This window comes from Spermophilus citellus, assembly GCF_964194105.1.
Source record: "Spermophilus citellus genome assembly, chromosome: 12".
NCBI classification, from domain to species: domain Eukaryota; kingdom Metazoa; phylum Chordata; class Mammalia; order Rodentia; family Sciuridae; genus Spermophilus; species Spermophilus citellus.
This window is the reverse complement of record NC_138198.1, coordinates 84,892,784-84,913,667: the sequence shown is the minus strand read 5'-3', so window position 1 is coordinate 84,913,667 and position 20,884 is coordinate 84,892,784. Positions and strand designations below refer to the sequence as shown.

Here is a 20,884-nt window from a genome sequence, read left to right as displayed (position 1 = left end):
TCACATCCTTTCTTGCCAGTAAAATGAAGACTCAGATGACTTCTGAGTTCCCTTCTAGCTCCAAAATCCTATAATTTTCATATTAAGAAATTGTGATTCTTGTAAACTGATTAGTAATTCATATTAATGGGACAAACATACTTTTAAAATATGTTCTTATTTGAGATATAGCTGAGAGAACAAAGTCAAAGATTGGCCAGAATCTCCAAAAATGGGTCAGGTGGTCTTAATTTCCAAAAGTTTTTATTAGGATCTCCCCATTTAGGGAGCTGATATAGAAGAACACATGTATTATATTTGGAACCAATCTAGGGGCCTTTAAAGGAATTTTGCTCTATTTAAGACCTGAAGTTTCCACATAGCTGTTTGAAACTTCTAAATGAGAGTCCTGGACCAGTGACAAATTTAACTCACTGGGGATTTGTCATGTCTCCCTGGGAGCATCCTTAGCAGCAGTACCTGCTTTGGACTAGAAATTGTGTGTGTGTGTGTGTGTGTGTGTGTGTGTGTGTGTGTGTGTGTATGTAGTGGGTTCTATTTACTTGGGTCTCAGGTGCATTTTTGCAGTGGGATGAGTTTGAGCCTGCAGCAGTGCAAACATTTGAGCCAAAAACTAAGTGTGTTTCTTTAAGGATGGCATTGTAATTTACTTTGACTTAGGTTGACTAGTCATTTTCAATTCATGTCCATCAATATGTCCAAATGCTGGTATTATTTTCATATAGCAACAGGTCCCTAACCTTTAATGATATACATAGCTTCTCACCACAACTCCTTTGGGCTTAGGTTGTGGTTTCTCAGGTCAGTTTTGTGTAACAATAAAGACTTGAATATTGTTTTCATCTTTTAAGCCTCTTTCCACATCTTCTGAGAGGCTTATTCTGACTCTTAGTTAAAATGATCCTTCTCTCTATTATCCCTTCTGTACCTCAGAGTCACAGAAACCATGGCAATAAGTTGGTTTGCTGATTTGTCTATAGACCCTTTGAGAGCACAGTTCTATGTTTCTTTTCTTTGAACCCCCACAGGCTAAAATGTAGATGGTAAACACACAAACAGATGCAGCAATGGAGTCATATGTTTACTTAACAGATGTTTGCCTCACATCCATCCTTAACTAGTCCAGGAGTGCTAGGAGTTGGGGAAGCTATGAAGGAGACAGATATGGTCTACATCCTGGTTACCATCTCGTAGTGGAAACACATTACATACAAGATGCTAGTGATTTCCAATCTTGTGAAGTTGCAGCACTGAGTATTAATGGGAACATTAACAGAGATATCAGTGAGGTCAGGGGAAAGAGCTACAGGAAGCACTTGCAGGTAAACCTGAAGTTTTATGTTTTCAAATAAAAAATGTTGAATGTGGTCATACATTCTACAGGAATTTTTACTAAGCATCAGCATTGTTGTTTTTTTTTTTTTTTTAACTGAGCATTAGGTGCATGGGAAACTGTAAGAGACAAGTCAGACCTAGTTGCTCATGAAGTCAACAGTCCATGAAAACATGTTAGATGATTTGTTGGGTCCTTCAATATGTTAGCTCCAGCTTGTACTTAGTTTTACAGTAATAGTGGACTTTCCATTTATATTAGTGGTATCCCTTTCACATATGGCTAACTTATGTATAAGGTCTGGCCATCTTTTATTTGTGGGCCTAGTTTCCCCATTCTCTGTAAATTTCCTGAAAACTCTTCCATTGAGTTTGCATTACTTAGATCTATTTATTCTTCCAAAAATCTGGGTTTAATTCTTATAATATCTCTATATGAAACAAACTCACTCATTTTGGTATCATAAGCCAACTTAACAACTATTCTATTTTATCACAAATAGGTATATAGGGAAATATATACCTGTCCTGTAATATGTTTCTTCTTAAGATCTTTGAAAGTTCTTAGCACAGTGTCCACATAAAGGAGCTTAGTAAAGAGTAAGATATGACAGTGCATCATCAATCCAGTAGTATATTCTCTAATTAAAAGCTTAGTCAGAGAAACTGGAAATTTCTAAAAATAGCAATCTTTTTACAAATACTTATTTTTCACTTTTCAACTCATATTTCCTATGCATTTTCTGTTGTCTCTACTAGAGTTAATATTAGAAAAGGAAAAAAATAACCGATGATTATATATAGATATATAGATGATTATATATATATATATAGATAGATAGATAGATAGATAGAGAGAGGGGGGGGAGAGAGAGAGAAATCTGGCCTGTACCTCATCCACACTGTTCTCCAAGCCAGGTTAGTGATATCCCGGACAGGCTAATAGTTTGTTGCTCTTTCCAACTATTTTTTGAATATCTGCTTCAGAGTCATTATTTAGAAAGGATGAGTATAGCCAGTGGTAGCATACTCAGGCAGCTTCCAGGACTATTCTTAGATGGCAAGGCATATTTGTGGCTATCCTTTTTCTTCATATAAAAGTGGGAGTTATCTATGTTATCTTCCTCCCTAAATATATGTATTAGTTTATTCACCCTTGCTATAACAAAATACCTAGCACTATGACAACTTATAAAGAGATTTATTTGGCTCACAATTCTGGTAACTGGAGGGTCCAAACATCATATAGTTGGTGTCCATCAAGGGCCCCTTGGCTGCATTACAACATGGCAGAGAAACGGAAAGGGAATTGGCTGTGTGCAGAAGGAGCTGCGGCTTGGGGGAGCCTTTCTTTATAACAATCTGCTCCTACAAGAGAGCATCCTTCTGGTGGAGTCCTTTGAGGGTGATTTAGCTGGTGGGATGACCTAATTACCTTTCAATAGGCCTCATCTCTTAAAGGTCACATCACCTCAGCACTGCCATACCTGTGACCACGCTTCTAGCATATGAACCTGGGGGACAAACCATATCCAAAGCCTAGCAATATGTTCCTAGCAACTCTTCCATATCAGCACCCCCTCTTCCAGAGCAGGACCTTTCCCCTTTATTCTCACAGCTCTACACTATCCACTGTGTGGTGGCCTCTCATTACTCAGCATTCCCCTGCACCGGTGGCCCTCAGGATGTTTCTATTTAGTTATTTGTTGGTGTAGATTACCATTTATAAATGTTGCTTCAGTGAGGATACATGAATTCCTATGGACATGAATGAATTCCTACGGACATGTATGATTTTGTATATATGAGGGAGATTCCTAAAAAGGAATTATTGGTTGGGGCTGGGGATATGGCTCAAGCGGTAGCGCGCTCACCTGGCATGCGTGCGGCCCGGGTTCGATTCTCAGCACCACATACCAACAAAGATGTTGTGTCCGCCGAGAACTAAAAAATAAATATTAAAAATTCTCTCTCTCTCTCTCTCTCTCTCTCTCTCTCTCTCTCTCTCTTTCTCTCTCTCTCTTACACACACTCTCTCTTTTTTTTTTAAAAAAAGGAATTATTGGTTAAAGGGAAAGTGTTTAAAATTTTGATGCTGACAGTCTTCCCTCCACAAAGGTAGGACCAAGCATACTGCTGTTAGCAGCAGGGTGAGATTGCCTGTGCTTACATACTTTATCTTTACTAATGGGACTTGGGAAAAAAACAAACACACTGGTATTTCATTGACATTTTAATGAGCATTTCTGTAATTATGAGGTAGATTGAGCTCTTTTCAAATGTTTATAAACTGTTTATATGTATTGTTCTGTGAATTGCCTTTTTATTTCCTTGACTCTTTTATCTTTTGATTTGAAAGAAAAGCTCATATTCTTAATAAAAATTAATCCTTTGTCTGACTTATATGTTGCAAATGGTTTGTCATTTGACTTTGTGGGTGGTAATTATTTTTCTTTTACCATATAGATGTTTAAAATTTGTATTTCCACTTTTTCCAGTGCTCTCCCTTTAAATAGTAGATTTTGTGTCTGACATAAGCATTTTTCCAATCCTTCTTTTAGTTCTGTAGATATCCCCCATTACAGTGGCTTCAGGGCTTTGTCTCCTCATTCCCACACCTGGGTCCTTAGTTCCTTAGCATATTTATGAAAATATAGTAGGTGCTTAAGAAACATTTAGTAAACTGGGAAAATAGTGTGTTATGGTTAAGAGCATAGTTGAAATTCTGATCTGGTTGTCATTGGGCTACTTACTTAATCACCTTATACTTGAAATTTGCTGTCTATAAATGAAGGTAATAATACAACCTAATTCATAGAGTTGTTGTGAAAATATGAGTCAATTCATATAGGATCTTAGCAGGGATCTGATAGATATGAAGTGTCTAGCAAATGAATTTTATTCTGACTCTTAAAGGTCTTTTTGATTTTGTGTACATCTGGTATGCAACTCTCTTTTATTCTAGAAAGTTCCTTTTTGCTATGACTTAAAGAGTGTTTGAACCCTTTCTGAGGCCTGTGTTCAGGCATGGGCATGGGGGTGGTGGTGTAAGTCCTTTCAAGGTTCAGTTTGTCATGGCTAGAACTTTCACACTGGCCAAGGCAGCAGTCGAGTCCAAATTCCAACCTCACTTTGCCAAATGTAGAGAGAATTCTGAAAAAAACTCCTGTAGAAATTCCAATTAAAAGATAAAGGAAGCAGAGAGTGAAGCTAATTAATCTTAGAGCCTCTGCCATCTTTTTGGTAAGTAAAGTTGGTTTCTCTTTGGTTTTTTGCAAAAGACCCAATGCTAATTGACAGAGGTAGTCTAATTGTTCTTGAGAGAGGGACTAGAGACAAATAATTCACATATCATTACAAAGGTTTAATCATAGTAGATTTATTAATAATCCTTAAAATAAAAGGTAAATCTGAGCTTGGGTTTACAAAGGATTTAATCAAATAAGGAGATCATTTTTTGCATCACAGTTATCAGTAAGATTGTCTAGAAGCATTTTCTTCTAGGATTCAGAGAAGGATTCTGTGTGGTCTAGAAGTACCTGTGGGTACAGAGTGTGAAAGTGGAAGAAAGATGTAGGAATGTGTCTGCTGACGGGCTTTTAATCACCCATCCATGTCTAGCTGTGTCTAGCTACTGCTTTCCTTTAATAAACCTTATTTGGGGGCAGGTTGCTGGAAATTTCTTCTCTCTTAATTTCTCCATTCCTTCTGCGGTAAGTCTGAACTCTTCCATTTGCTTTATTTATCTCCCCTTACCTTCCCCTGATCCTTCAAAGGCTAGTTCTTCTCTCTCCTTTTAGGCCATGAAATCACCCAGTCCCCACTCCCAGGTCATTTGACTCTGGCAGTCCCTTCGGGCTTTAGAGACTTAGCCTGCCAGTGCCCGCTGGTTGACCTCGGCACTCATTTGTCCGATGATACTCTTTGTAGACACTATCTTTCTCTTTTTATTTTAACTAAATGATAACTGTCATAAAGTTGACTTTTTATACAGACAAAGTCTAAAGCCCTAATATATCCAATCAGATGACTTTCAAATATCCATTTATCCTTTTTCCTTCAACCTTAATGCTAAATGAAGTGAGAGAAATAGTAATGAAAATCAGAGTGGGGAGAGCCAAGAGGATTGTGAGAGGCCACTTTTAATGAGTGGAATATCCTCAAATGATGGCAAGTGACAGAGGAAATTCCACTTTGGGATCATTTAATAGACATTCTAGAAAACACTTTAAAAAGGGCACTGGGCTCGGGTGGTAGTTTAGTTTCCTAAAAGGTCGGCTGTGGCTGGGGATGGCTGTCCATCAGGAAAGAGCCAAGGGGCACACCCAGGTGCAGAGCCTTGTAGTGCAGGAGAGAGGCAACCCATCATGGGTCTCTGGAGCAGGGAGATGACCTGCTCCATCATTTGCAAAACCCCAAGGGCTTAAATGTCTTGTTCCAAGTCATACTGTGACTTTATGACAGATCAGGGAGGAGAATCTCAGTCTTTCTGTTTATTACTCTGTGATTTGTCTTCCATGATTGTGCACTGTCTAGACTATGGAAGGAAATGCTGCTTTTCACTCCTCTCAGACTCTTGAAAGATGAAAAACATAGGCCTGTTGCTCTGTGAGAGCTACCTTCCCTCCTCTAGTTTTACACGTCAGTGTCTCAGGCTTTTGGTTCTGTCAACATGTCACAGTGAGTAAGTGTGAGGGCCCCTGAGCCTTATGGTCCTGCCATTGAATCCTGTGTACTATAGAACCTTTCCAAGTAAGCCTCAGTTTTCTCACCAGTAAAGTGGCAAGAATTTGCATCACAGGATTCTTGTGTTAGGCAACTGATGTAAGATACCTAACACATTTCTGGCTCATTTCCTGTCTGGGAATCTCTTTGTATTATGGATGAATTCTTGGGCAGCAGGAGCAGTGTACATGTCTTTCCCTCTTCTGTTTCTCTCTTCTGTAAAGTCCTTGGTGCGGTGGTGGGGTGGGGTTAAGGGGGGGAGGGGGCACACAGTTTTGTGATGCTTAGCCTCTTAGTGTGGAGAAGAAAATATTTCCCTTTTGGGAGAAAACCTGAGGGGAATTGTGTGAACTTTTGTATTTAATTCTTAATAACCATCCTGTACAATGAAAGGTGATAATAGAGTTGGAGGAGAGTCAAGTTCACTATTTATGGCACATACTTTGCATTTTCCCACCTGTTTGTTTCCAAATACGCTGTGTTTTTATTTGGCCTTAAATGAATCAATTCTGTGGCAGTTATCATAGTCCTTATTTTATTTGGGTGGGGGGAGGGAACTGAGGCACGGACATTGGGATCATCCTCTTAGCATGTTTGAAGACAAAGAAGATTGTAGACTTGTTTACTTGGAAGTGAGCAGTCTTTCATTCCACAACTTTCAAATAGAAGCAGCCAGGGCCAGTGATCAACAAAAGCAAGAGTTAGAAATAATCCTTTGGCCTCCCAGTCTCTCCTCTGGTGTTCCCTTTTGTTTAGGTATTTAGATCTGATTTTTTATCATTTTTCAACATCCCCCCCCCCAAGGGAAAGTTGCTTCTGCAAGAAAAAAAAATTGATTTGATATTAGTCGCTTATACCTGAGAGAGCCTTGAAAGCAGTGAAAACTGGACAGATCCCTAATTGTATAATTAAAGGCTTTGGATTTTGATAAAAAAAAAAAAAAAAGAAATCGAATGGTTCTGGGAACTGATCTGGGAGAGATTTTTGTGGTAGAGGAGAAAGGTGCAGAGAGATGCAGGACCATTTTCTCTGTGGTTGGTGACATCTCAGCAGAAAAATCTCCTCGCAAAGGTTGGGAGCCATTCAGAGGTCTTCCTTTTGATTCTCTTACTCAAAGGTCAGGAGACTTGCTAGGGTGGAGTCCACTAGCTTGAGTTATAGGAAAAACTGAGTAGTGGTTGGGCCTGCAGAACTATAGACGTGTGTCCCACTTTGGGAATGCCACATTGACTGTTTTAAATACATGGTGTGAAACAGCTACAGGAAAACAAATTCATATTCTCACTGGCAGATGAAGGAATTCTACCACCCTGAAGGCATGTCTGTTTTCTTTTATTGGACATATGCCACTTTTGGATACAGTATTTTAGTTTTTCATGGCTGTGAGAGGTGGACACACCTGTTGGGGATTTGTTCCAAGGACTGGTGGGACATTGACCCTACCATTCCTAAAAAAAAAAAAAAAAAAAAAAAAATCACTGGAGTTCTGAGGTTTTATACATGGTATTTCAGAGACAGCTTGTTCCCCTTGTTCCCCCTGCCCAATATAAAGTTTCACAAGAGTTGGATTTTTAAAAATTGCCACAGTAGCAGGATCGGCCAATTAATTACTTTATTATTATTTTAAGAAAATCAAATAAGCCCTGGCTCTTTTGGTTCACTTTTTTCCCCCTTTCTCTTTCTTTTGCAGTGCTGGGGATCAAACCCAGGGCAAAACAAATAAATATGGATATTTATTTATCAGCCATTCTCCTCTGTACATGATTGATATAGTTGATTTTACTTTGTATGTATTTGATTATCTGATCATAAATCACCATTTAAAAATATGTTTACATATAGAATATGTACTATAAAATATTTAATACATGGTCACATTATGTTGACAAGTCAAGATTGAGACAATCTGAGTGGGAACATATTTCCACAAACCACTATTAATTTATAGTTACTGAGATAATGGCATACACGCTCACTCTCAGTTCTGTCTGGGTAGCTCTGTAAATTGTGTATTGATTATGCTAATAGCACTGGTGTCTTTATTACTTGTCTGCAGATACATGCAGATTGAATGCACATTTGGCAAGGTTGTCATTCTGTAGGAAAAAGTGCATTTTTAAAATCTAGATTTTTGAGAGATTGTTAAGACTAAAGAAAAAAATTAAAATCATATGGAAACTTAAGGATTTTTTTTTTTTGGTTCCAGGAAATGAAAAGTGCAGTTAAAAAGTTAAGAAATGATGTTTATATTTTCCTTTGTTTCAAATTCCTTAAGGAAAGTGTTACAGAAATGGTACTAAATCAATAATAATCTATTTTTATAGTTTATTTTTGGGTGTGTGGCTTTTCTTGTTTTGTATAAGGCTGAAGGAACCTTAGACTTTCAGGGTTGTATGTATTTTAAAATTTATTAGTCTAACTAGAAGAAGATAAAATGGATTTCTTTTTTTTCAATTATACATAAATTTTCTTGTAGCTTGTAATAGCTCATAAGTCATAAATCACAGTCTCACTTTTTGCTCTGATCTTTCATTGTATAAACATGTACCTTACTTTATAGGATTTTTCTTTTTCCTTTTTTCTCTTTTGCTGAGTCATCACATTACCAAAGCAACTGTTTAGAAACCACGTTCTTATCTTCCTAAACAGGATCACTTACAATTGTGGGCTTTCTACTTGTATGTTAGCTGGGAACAAAAAGAAAAAAACAAAAATCTTTTTTTTTCACTTGTTTTCAAATAATTATCCACTTTAATAGCAGTTTGATCTACAGTTTATTAAAGAGCCACTTGGAGTTGCTGAAGGGGGGAAAAAAGAGTTTTCATGTTCCTGGAGGTTATGATTCTATAGTGGGAAATTAAATGCCCAAATGTTGTGTTTACTTGACAATCTTTAGACAAATCCAGTTATCCCTCTTTCAAATTTATCATTGCAATTAAGAGGAGGAGGAACAACAACTTCCTCCTCCTCCTCCTCCTCCTCCTCCTCCTCCTCTTCTTTAAAAGAGGCAGTTACTAATAAAGATCATTAAATGATAATATTGGATTTTTGTGTATGTGTGTGAATCAGTTCTGTTATATTGTATAAGAACTGTTAAATTGCCAGTGTTTCTTGTTAAAGAAAATCACTTCCCAAGCTAGGCTTTCAGTAATTGTTGAGATAGTTAACTTGTAAGTGTTCCATTCAGAAATATTGTTGCAATTCGATCGACTGTGTCTAAACTTGCTGAAGAATTAAGAAGTATTAGGGAGTATGGTATCTCTCAAATACAAAGACTTCTTGCTCCAGATTTCCTATGCTAGGTGAAGTAACATTTCCTCACTCTGCTATTATAACAGAGCCTCTAGGTTTATTTGGCAAAGAGGAAATAACTAGACACTGTCCCAAACATCCAAACATTTAAATCCTAGCTTCAAAGAGATTCACTTATAACTGTGGTTGTCCTTGGAAGCATTTTTCAGTATATTTGGTCATTATTGAACTAATTTGTTTTCCTCCAGAGTGACTTTTTAACAGTTTTCAAATTACTTCACTGTAAAAAATCTAGAACTTGAATACCTGGATGTTAAAAATATTTGTGTGTAATATTTTTCTTTATAGTACATGGAAGAAAGGGTCTTGAGGCTTGGTTTAAGAAAGAGCAAAGGAATATCAAAGTTGTTTTTTTGCAGGAAGTTAGAGACTATGAAGTTCCAGTGTGTCACTGTTAAAGGTGAAAGCATCAGGTAGTTGGAGTAAAGTGTCAAGTCTGACAAGGGGAAAGGCTAATGCCAAATAACCTAAATCCAAAAATCATGACAACAAATAATATAATAAAACATTATTCACTATAAAACTATAACACCCTTTGGCAGGGCAACTTTTTCTTTATTAGTGATAAAGAAAAGTGATTTGGACTTTGTGTACCCATTTGAGTCTTCTTTTGTATGTTTGTCCTGATTCCTTGTGGTTTCTTATCATATTTCTTGTTTAAAAAGATTATTTATACACTTTAAATGACTATTTTAAAATATTTATTTGTGCTCTATGTTATTCTGTTTCTCTTTCTTTCTTTTTTATTAAGAAAAGAGGTTGATTTGGGCTCAATTTGGAGGCTGCAATTCTAAACAGCAAAGGAGGCTCTGGGGAGGGCGCCCCTCAGCTGGCTTATATCATGGCAGGAGCACATGTGTACCTCTGGGTAGGGTTTTATATTATTGAAAGTAGTGGTCTACCATCATTACTTGGTCTTATCAAAAGAATTGTGAACTGCATGTAAATTCATGTTAAATTACTTAAAATCTTGGTGAATAATTTTTTAAAAGATGAAATACAAAAGACATATTAGAATTAGTATCTGTTTTAGTTTTTAGTTAAATTTTACATTTATTTTCTTTGGACTCATATGTGTGTGAAATAAAACTGAGGTATAAGAAGACTCACTGAAGATCTCTTAAGTCCCAACCAATGTCCTTGGGGTCTGTGCAGAGCTCTTTTACTAGATTAAATGTTAGTTGATGAGTTAGTTCTGTCCAGATTTTCTCCAACTTTGGCATTTTTTTGCCACCATTTAGGCAAGTAGGAAGACGAATAAAAGAAAAAAACGTGGGTGTGAGAGTAGCTAGAAATGTAAGTCATTAGCCTAGATGAATATATCTATTTTAAAACCAATACATCAAGTTCATCTCTAGGATTTCTCCACTAAACCTGATGCCTGGTAAATACTGATACAGGTTAACTTTCTTTTACCCATAGTCAGTCTAGATCCTGTTTCCATAGAGATTTTTAGACCATTATTTCCTTTTTGCCACTAACATAGTTTCTCCTCTTCTTCTTTCCTGGCTTGTGTTCTGTAGTAGTCTTCTGGCTTCCTGGTCTGGTCCTTGGTCATCTCATTCTCTCAATGACCAATGGAGCATCGTTCTAAAATGTCAACTAGATCAATCACTTCCCTACTTAAAGTTCCTTGAAAACTTCTTATAGGGCTGAGGTTGGCACGTGAACATTCCACTCAGTGATTCTTTCCGGATCTAGCCACTTTTCCAGCCTGATCTCTGTATTTCTCCCTTTCTTTGTACTCTATCCAGTGCCCCTCATTTGAGTGGCATAGAAGTACTTGCACTTCCTTAAAAGCCTGATGTTGCTTTATGCATTTGTGGCTTTGCTCATGTTTCCTAAGTTTGGAGAACTGTGTTCTGTTTGTCTTCAGTTCCATTTTTCCTTCAAATCTTAGAGCTGTTCTGCATTGGGTAAAACATTCCTGCCCTGATCTAGATGCCCCCCACCCCAAGTACTTGTCCCTTTTCCTGTACTCATTGATTTATTCATCTGCTTATCTCCCTGAATGAGAGTGCTTGCCAGGCCTGATCATGACATATGCAGAAGAATGGTAAGTTTCAAATGGCAAACTTGGGTACATGAACAAAGTTACACAAGGCAGGAAAAATAGATTTGTAATTTCTAGTCACTCTAGGTTATCCCTGGCTACCTTGAGGGTTGGAAACATAGGTATCCCCAAACCTCTAACCTGCTTTGGATGAACTAGTTAGGAAACTAGAGCAGAATGCAGAGCTCTTTGGTTGGGGACCAGGTTCATCTTAGATTTTGTACCTCCAGGGTCTTAACCAAGTGCCTAATGCCTCATGGATTCCCAGTAAATATTTGTTTACTGAAGTTGTTACAAGACAGCTATAGTGATTCAGTTTAAACTTACATGATCTTAAAAGTAGGACTGTGTTACTAACTTCTCTTAATTTGAAAGTTGATGTGCTGAAGTTGCTTTCTTCTATTGGTTTTTTTTTTTTTTTAAACTTGATGATAAAGAGGGACCAAGTAGAAGACAGAGATTTGTGTGTAATTTTCTGATTGGAAGAGGAGAAACTTTTAATTTGATTCCAAAGTGTGCATGTGTGTCTGTTTTTTTTAACCTCTCCCAAGGCTAATTTCTTTTCATTCGTATCCATCTGCAAGGAATTTCATTGTAGATAGAGAGTGGTAATAAATTCATGTTTGGTATCTTCTCCTTGATAATAGTGCATCTGTGATATTTCTCTTAGTCTTCAAGGATCTCAATAGGACCTGTAGAACAATCAAGGAAAACCACAGAAATTCTAACCTTTAACAGTGTGATTTTTGTAAATGTGGAGATAATTCATTCTGTCTCAGAAGATTTTGTAGACAAAGGAATGAACAAATAGATGAAAAAGGCTTTCCTTTCCTTCCTTCTATAAAACAATGTAATCACTTTCAAAGAATACAGTGTTTGGAAAATAAACATTGCTGAGAAAGTGAGACAAGCATCTTCTTAACCTTGACCACATGCGCTCTTTGGTTGGTGCATATCCAGGTCTCTACCTGGAATGACGTCTGTGTTCTAAGATGAGGCTGCAGCCCTTGGTGCTCATCACTAACCATCCCACTGATTGCTTTTGTTTTTGTTTTGTTTTGTTTGTTTGTTTACCTTTTGTTGACAGTATGGGAAAAAAATGAGACAGCAGACCAGCAGGCAAGTGTGGGACAGACGGCTGCACAGTCTGGCAGTGCTGCAATCCTTCATTAGAGCCTGCTTGCCATTTTATAACAGTGTGCGATTTATTTTCCCTAAATCTGTTTTCATCTTATGGGATTTCAAGTTAGAATGCATATCTAGAGCCCAGAAAGCACAAAATAATGATCCCGCCCTTCGGTTTTTGTAAACTAGGAAGGCTTTCTGTTTCTCGTTAACTCTTTGTAGCCTGAAGGTAACTTTTCCTCTGTTCTTAAAAAGTATAAAGAGAAACAGTGAATATGATTTGATGCATGTGTAGGGAAGAAGTATTTTAATTTATGCAGGTAGTCTTTGATTTTCTGTTCAGGGATGGGGCTTCTAAATATGTCAGTAAATCTACCTGTTTGGTTACTTGTACACATGTGAAATTTAAATACAACATTAGACAATTAGTTATTTTTTGGTACAAGAAGGTTGTTGGTCTTAGGTTGTTAGTCATTACTGTAGTGATTTGGGGGAGTTTGAGTATGGAATGCATTTGTATAAATCATTTGTTTACTTAACTAGCATAGAGTTCCTAAACATAAGACACAGGGTTTACTAAAAACCATTTTTAAAAGAAGATGTCTTTACTTACCTTATAAAATAACAGAACCCTTTTTCTGTCTTTGCCGTTCCACTGGTAATTCGGTATTAGGCCCACTTTTTCTTCGATCTTTATTTTTTGTAGTTGTAGGTAATTAAGATCCAGGAGGCCATGGTCATCACAATAAAACCAATACTTGTTTCTTCAAAGCAGTAGGTATTTTTTATTTGGTGGTTTCTTGAACTCACTTGGCACTGTGTTGGTTGATTTAAGATTGAATAATTCATGCCATGGTTGTTTAATTTGGTGAAAAGCTGGCCATGACCAGAGAACAAAATGTTAGGAAATGGTCCAGTTTTAAGTTTGCGTGTGTGTATAAGTGGAGTATTTTGGGTTCATTCATCTCTTGCCAACCTTAGTTGTTAAGTAATCTTCTTGCATTCATATTTACATCATCCTCAGAATCTTGTGTTTCTGCCACTCTCATAAAAACAGACTCTGTTGTTAAGGTAGGGCTTCATGCTTGGAATTAACCTGGAAAAACCTCATTTATATCTCCTGCAAGAAGGACTAGGGCCTGCACTATGCACTCACTGCCAGAAGTTTTTATAGTAATACTTTGTATCTAGGCTCTGGCTCTTACCATTAAATGTGCTTTTTATAGAGTACCAAGTTATAAATGTAGTGCAGCTACGGCATATTAATCTTACTGCAGAGATTTAATGAGGCAGTTGTTTTGCGATGGACACTATTGGGAGCAGAGAGCGACAGAGTTTTACTTTACCACTGAGCTGCAGAAATATTCCTTGCCTGGTAATAATTATAACCACATGATATCTTAGTTTTTCTTTCTTTTGCCAGTGCTTTTCCATGCAAAAGTGGCTTGGAAGGAGGTCTATTTCTAGGCAGTGAAATGGATTGGAAATTGGGCTGTTCTCTCAGTAGTTTGACATTTTAGCTTTGATCAGGCATGGGATCCTTGTTGCAAAGAGAGAAATATGTAAGATGAGTTTCAAGAATACAGATAGTCTTTGCCAGTCCACTGAGATGGCTTTTAGATATTCATTACTTTTACTTGACTTTTATATAGGTTATAAAAAGTAAATGTGGTGAAACCTCATTTTTACATGGACAGAATAGAATTTCTGCTGGTTGGCCTTAAACTGATCCCACACTTGAAATTAATTGAAGTCCATGGGTTTATTGCCTCCAACACTTTTAAGCCAGTGCAATTTTTCATTTTCCCCAAAGTTGTAATTTTATTAAACCAAGTTAAAGCAATAACAATCCTTATGAAGAGGAGGATGAGAAGAAGGAAAGAGTTACCTGCCAGAGAACATAATAAGAGGAAAATCATACCTCTTTTAAATTCTCATTTGTAGGCAGTGTTAACAGAATTGGAAACAGAGTGTTGCCATTTATTTTAGTAATAATAATAATAATTGTGTCTGTATTCCAAAATTCAGCCTTTGATTCACATCAGAACACTGTAAATCCAGTGTTTCATGGCACCCTTTGGAAGGGGTGAGCTGGAAAGTTGGTTGAGCAGGTGAGATCATTTGTGATGGATGCAAAATGCCTGAGCTGCATCATTTAGGGCAGGGGAGAGCGTACCGCTTGCAGCCAAGAGGCGCTTTGCAGCTGCCCTGTAGGGGGTATGGGGATATTTTAAAATATTGCCCTTTGAGTGGGTTTACAGCCAACAATGTAGTTGGAAGAACAATTGTCCTTCTTGCAGTGGTGCTGGGGGCAGGGCATTACTTACAGGCATGGACCTTGTATTTATAACCCCTTAGGTTGAAGTCAGAGGTTTGAATGGCTAGCAGAGTAATACAATTATTTTTTATGATTGGATCTCAAAGGACTTTATAAAAACTACATCACTAAGGCCATGTGCAATTACTGAAGTGTAGCCACCTGTGGGAAAGAAATGGTTGACAATGTAAGCTTTCTAGAATCTTCCTACATCAACTGGCATTAGGAATGGAAACCCCTAACATAAATAAACACATCTTTTGAATGGGCAAGAAAGAATTTCTCCTGAAAGTAAAGGCTGGAAAAAGTCTTCTTACAAGGAGAGAGACTGAGATTCTAGTACTCATTACACTAAGGCATCATAGGCTATAATCGAACCCACCTCCCAGAGGGTCCCGCTTAAGTGTTGACCTAAAAACAAATTCGCCAGTTGGCTGGAGCATGCATCCTAAAGTTGCAGCAGAAGTGAATAAGCTTGACTGACTTCAGTCCCCAAAGGGTTCTATCTGTAAATGCAGAAGTGGAAGCAAAAACATTTTTATTAGTGTTAAAATGACCCTCATTCTAATAACTAGCCATAGTGTCAGAAGCATGGGCAGGGTCACTTTTCAGCTTTTAAGAGCAAAAGCATCACACATTCATATTTGTTTGGTATTTTTTGCTATTAGATTGTGTATAAAGTGCTCATATTCTTGAATAATAAGGAAGGTGATTTTTTTTACATTTTTGTCTGCATACTACTTAAAGTATTCCGAGAATCTCCTTATTTAAAAACAAACAGGTCTGCAAACTTGATGTGTAGCATTTAAATAATCATATTAAAATTCAAACCTAACACTCACATTTCCCTGAGTGCTGTCAGTTTTTTGAGAAACTGGAAACTCATGCTAAACAACCAAGAATATTCAGAGTGTGCCTGCTGCTTCCCAACAAGTATTTAGTGGCATGGGGGACACTTAGCTATAGTGGGGACAGTTATTTATTTTCTTGAATTGCTCTCTAGTTTGGCAGTATTTTACCACTTGGCTTTAGTTTTTGGAACATCTTTGGGCCATTACCCATTGTTGTGTCTGTAGCTTTAGATGAAGCATTTAAAAGCATTCGGGAAACTAAATTCGATGGGTCTTATAGTGTCAATTTTGGAAAATGTAGATGGTTTTTAATTTGGAGGTAACTAGTCTATTCCTGTTTGCAGAAAAATACTAATAAAGGACTTTTTAAGGATCTCTCTCTCTCTCTCTCTCTCTCTCTCTCTCTCTCTCTCTCTCTCTCTTTCCTTATTCTTCAAAAAAAAAAAAAACATCACTAAATAATATTTACTAAGCACTCACGTGGAGACGGTTCTATGCTGGGCAAAGCACAAGACAAACGAAAAAGATCCTGTGATTACTCCCCCAGGACCAAGCAGTCTGAATCCCAGTATATTGAAATGGGCACTGTGTAGAGCGTTGAGATAATAATTTTCCAGATGGCAAATCAACCCAAATTACCAATTTACTTAAATACTATGTTTAAAAAAAACAACAGCAGCAAACAAAAGTACTTGCTCTTTGAGATGAGAATTCTGCTTTTTTCCTGAACCCAAGAGATGGTTATATAAAAATGATGAAATGTGTTAATTTTGGCATATTAATCACTTGAAGGGTGGTGATAGAGTTAAGTCCATTGCAGATGCAAAGAAAGACTTTGAAACAACTGCCAGACACACACAGAAAAAGGTGTATAAGGGACTTGTAGAAGTTGGGTTCCTGGAAGCATGTTCAGAGGTGTGTTACATGCACTTTCAAACAGCAGAATGAAGAAGGGTGGTAGCATGTATGAACTCTTCTCTAAAATTCTTGACTGTTCTTGTTTGTGTGGAATTTTGAACATAACATTTCAAATATTTAATGAAACATTTAAAATATTAAATATATTTTTTATTTAAAGCATCAAATGTATTATAGTTATACTAAAATTAGTATTATTACTGTCCTATTGTGAAACAGGACTATAGATAATGCTTTGTATATTTTTTAGGTATCTTGATATAACTTTTTTATAACTATGGCATTGATTAGTCAGGGTCTTATAGAAAATAGAAGTCTCTAGTTAGAGTTGAAACATAACTTATTTCTGACTTTGGAGAACTTTTTACAATTAGAAATTAGTATCCCAGAAATTAAGTCACTGATTATATTATTCTAATTTCTCCTGGAGAGAGGCATACTCTTTCTCCCTCCCTCTCCACCTCTTCTCTTACCTACCTCCACTCTGTTCCTGCAGAGGATCATAGGCACCAGGGTTTGGGAGCGGGGATACGTCTCCAGAATGAGTCAAAGGACAGCATAAATAATACAAAGTATTTATTGAGGGCTGGCCATGTTGCTCAGGGGTACAGTGCTTGCCTCTCACATGCAAGGCGCTGGGTTCAGTCCCCAGCGCTGCACAAGCAACAACAAAAGAAGTATTTATTGAGCCCTAAGTAAAAGCTTTAGATATGCTTTACCCTTTTATTTCCCCTGCTGTTTGTGCATCATTCTTAGAGTTAAAATGGAACTATATTTAGTTTTTACAACATTTAGCTTTTCAACATTGATAATGCCAATTCAAGTTGCTGATTTGATTATGATTCATAATTGCTCTTCCTATGTTTTCTTTTTTCCTCATGATTTTGAAAACAAAAGACATACTGATATATTTACACTTGAGTTTGTGTTTGAAAGAATGTTTTCTGTGTGGTACAGCTTGTTTTGCTATTGCCTTCTAACAAATAATGGAGCAACTGTGTGTTTTGACCAATTTATAAGTAAAGGTCAATTTTGTGCCTATGGTAATTAGCTTAGCTTAGTCTAGACTTTTATGTAATTCTGGTAATTTCCCATGAAGAGTATATTTAACAGAAAAGAAGTTCATTCTTAAGTACAGTGTTCCCCCCACCCCTTTGCATTGGAGACTGTTTAATTTTAGAAGTGATTTATCTTTCTCTTTTAAGAAAAAGCTCCTAAAAGGCTGTGGAAAAAAAATGACAAAGTTAATCTTATGGGTGGACAGGTTATTTGAAGGGAGAGGTAGGAAATGGGGCTGCAGAGTGGGGGAAAAGGAAGAACTCTTTTAATCATCAGAAACTGACAAATTTTAGGGAAGGTTCACTTTTGATCCTTCTGTAATAAAATCTGCAATGAAACCCTCTTACTGTAGCTTCAAGGAAAATGGTGTTTCTGTTTTTGGCAGCAGGAAGATTAAATGTTACTTTAAAAGAACCTGTCTTTAAACCCCATACTTACAGTCTTGGTTTTCTTTCAGACCCCAACTGTAAACTTGAAGACAAGACTGAAGATGGAGAGGCAATAGATTGCAAGAAGAGGCCGGAAGACGGGGAGGAGTTGGAAGACGAAGCTGTGCACAGCTGCGACAGTTGCCTCCAGGTGTTTGAATCACTGAGCGATATCACAGAACACAAGATTAATCAATGTCAGCTGACAGGTAAACAATACTTAGCGCTTCTTGTCTTCTCAGACTGTTCTATTTTTGATTTTTTTCTGTTTATTCCTCTATGTGATTTTTCTCTTCCAATTATTTTACTCCTATACTTGAAATCTAGGTAAGTCTAAAGGTGCTTTTGCCAGAATTTCAAGATGGTTATTTGAGGCAACCCCAGTATATTAAAGTCCTTTTTAGGTTTTGAATTACAACCACCTAGATTTTAATAGCTAGTGGATAGTGGATGTGCTTTCTTTTACCTTCTTTTCTTTTCTTTCTTTTTTTTTTTTAAATGCAGTGATACCATGTAGGAAGAATGTAATATTAAATGACTGAAATAAAGTTTTTTAAAAAGCTTTTTGAACATTTTTCTAAGGAAATTTAGCATGCCTTTGCTTATTTTGCTTCAATGTTGTCTCCTCGAGGAAATATCTCGGTCCCTCTCTGTCTGAATTTGTGTCTCCATAAAATCTGACACTTAGGCTTATTTTTTGGTGCTAGAAATTGAGCTCATAGCTTCACACATGTGAGCACATTACGACTAGGCTATGTCCTCAGCCCTTGATACCACAGTCTTCACTAAATGCGTTCATTTTTCTAACTCCCTCATTGGACTAAGAACTCATGGCCGGCTGGAAATGTATTCATTGCTGCATTTTCTGAGTCTAGCACAGTGCTTGGCCTATAGCAGGTCCTCACTAAGGCCTGCAGGCTTTCTGATATGCAGTTCATTGGAAGAGTCAGGTTTAGAATCACATGAACAATAGTATGTTTGATGTAATGACTAAATGAAACTGAAATTCAACTTGTTGAATATCAACCCTCTTTAAAAATCATTGTCTTGGATTCTGTATCCATCAATTTAATGAAGTATAGAACAAAAATACTTGAGAAAACAAAAAGCATCTGTCCTGATCAAGTTCAGACTTTTGTTATTCTTCCCTCCATAATACAGTATAACAACTCTTTATGAATCATATGCATTGTATTAGGTATTATGAGTAATAGAGATGATTTAAAGTATGCAGGAAGATGTGTGTAGATAATTCTATGCAAATTATTCTGTAAATTCTATGCCATTTCTTATAAGAAACTGAATGTCCATGAGCTTTAATATCCTCTGGGTGGGGGGGGGGTCCTAGAATCAAATGGATACCAAGAGGATGACTGGATAGCCTACAAGTATGCTTCTGTGCTTGGGTGAGATTATTAGATAGATATCTATTTTTTATACTTGTTTTTGTCTTCTTATTCGAAGTTGAGATCACTCTGTGTGTGTGTGTGTGTGTGTCTGTCTGTCTGTCTCTTATTTTCCTAGCACAGATCTTTCTTCAATTAACTGTGTATAGGAAGTGAATTTACTAGACAAATGGTTCTCCAACTCTTTTTCACAGATATATTTTGGTAAGATTTTAATGGGTATTCCATTTTAACAAGGTTCCTGAACAGATAATTGTGGAAATATTGGAATTAAGTCCAGTTAAATAGGATCCTTTATTAACATGTATTGTGGCTATAATGTATATGTGCACCATTCCTCCGATTGGCTCTTCAGGAAGGAATTATAGTGAGCAAGTTTATAAGATCATGGAATATTCCTTTTGAAAAGTTCATTATAATTTTTTTGTAATAATACCTATTGGCCATGTAAATATTTTTAGTAGAGCTTATGTATTTTTTTGTGGGGGTAACTTATTTTGATATAAATGCTAACTGTAAAAACTTATATAAATAATATTATTCACATATATTATTTATCTGGTTCAGCAATTACTTACATTTTGTATCATTTACCATTTATAGACTTCCTCCCTCTCCCTCCTATCTCTCCTTCCTTTCTTTTGTTATCAGTTGAAGAAAGGTTCAAGATATCTTCCCTACTTCCACAAGTTCATCCTTTGTATTTCCTATGAACAGATACATTAACCTATATCACTGCAGTATATTTACCAAAATCAAGGAAGTTTCATGTTTAACACTGATAGATACTATTATTAATCTACAAATTAAGTTTAAGTATTAGGTGAAATTAAATTATGTCTGAATGTGGCCTTGATGGTTTATTCCCATTGATGTAGGATTTGGAATTATGCATGACATTTTATTGTCATGCCTCCTTTAATCTGGAATGGCCTCTTTGCCTTTCTGTGTCTTTGTTAATCAGGGCATTTTTGAAGAACACCTGCATTTACTTTCTAGAATACCTATCAGTTTGGTTGCCTGATGTCTCTTCATTATTATATTCAGGTTATATACTTGTAACAGGGACACCAAAGTGATTCCGTCTCCTTAGTACAGCAGGAAGTACATGATGTTGATTTTTTCCAAAGTTGGTAATGTTAACCCTGAATACTTGTTTAAATGGGGTCTGCCAACCTTCTCTAATGTCAAGTTACCATTTCCCTTTGTATACAGCATAAAGATACTTTATGGTAACATACTTTGATGCTATGTAAATATCCCCAACTTCATAAAACTTTCACCCTCATTGTTCGTATCCATTGTAATTCCATGATTTCTGTTGTTAGTTGGCCTGCTGCAATTTCCTTTCTTATTCA

The 20,884-nt window shown here is 36.7% G+C and overlaps 1 protein-coding gene across 7 annotated transcripts in view; it reads left to right on the top strand.

The window, feature by feature from the left end:
• Positions 1 to 20,884, top strand: part of ZNF521 (zinc finger protein 521) — a 298,275-nt gene that overhangs the window by 11,570 nt on the left and 265,821 nt on the right. For all 7 annotated transcript variants that reach the window (XM_081262582.1, XM_081262583.1, XM_081262581.1 and 4 more), the window contains one exon: positions 18,150 to 18,329. In XM_081262582.1, coding sequence (XP_081118708.1) covers positions 18,150 to 18,329 — 180 coding nt within the window. The remainder of the gene's footprint in view (positions 1 to 18,149; positions 18,330 to 20,884) is intronic.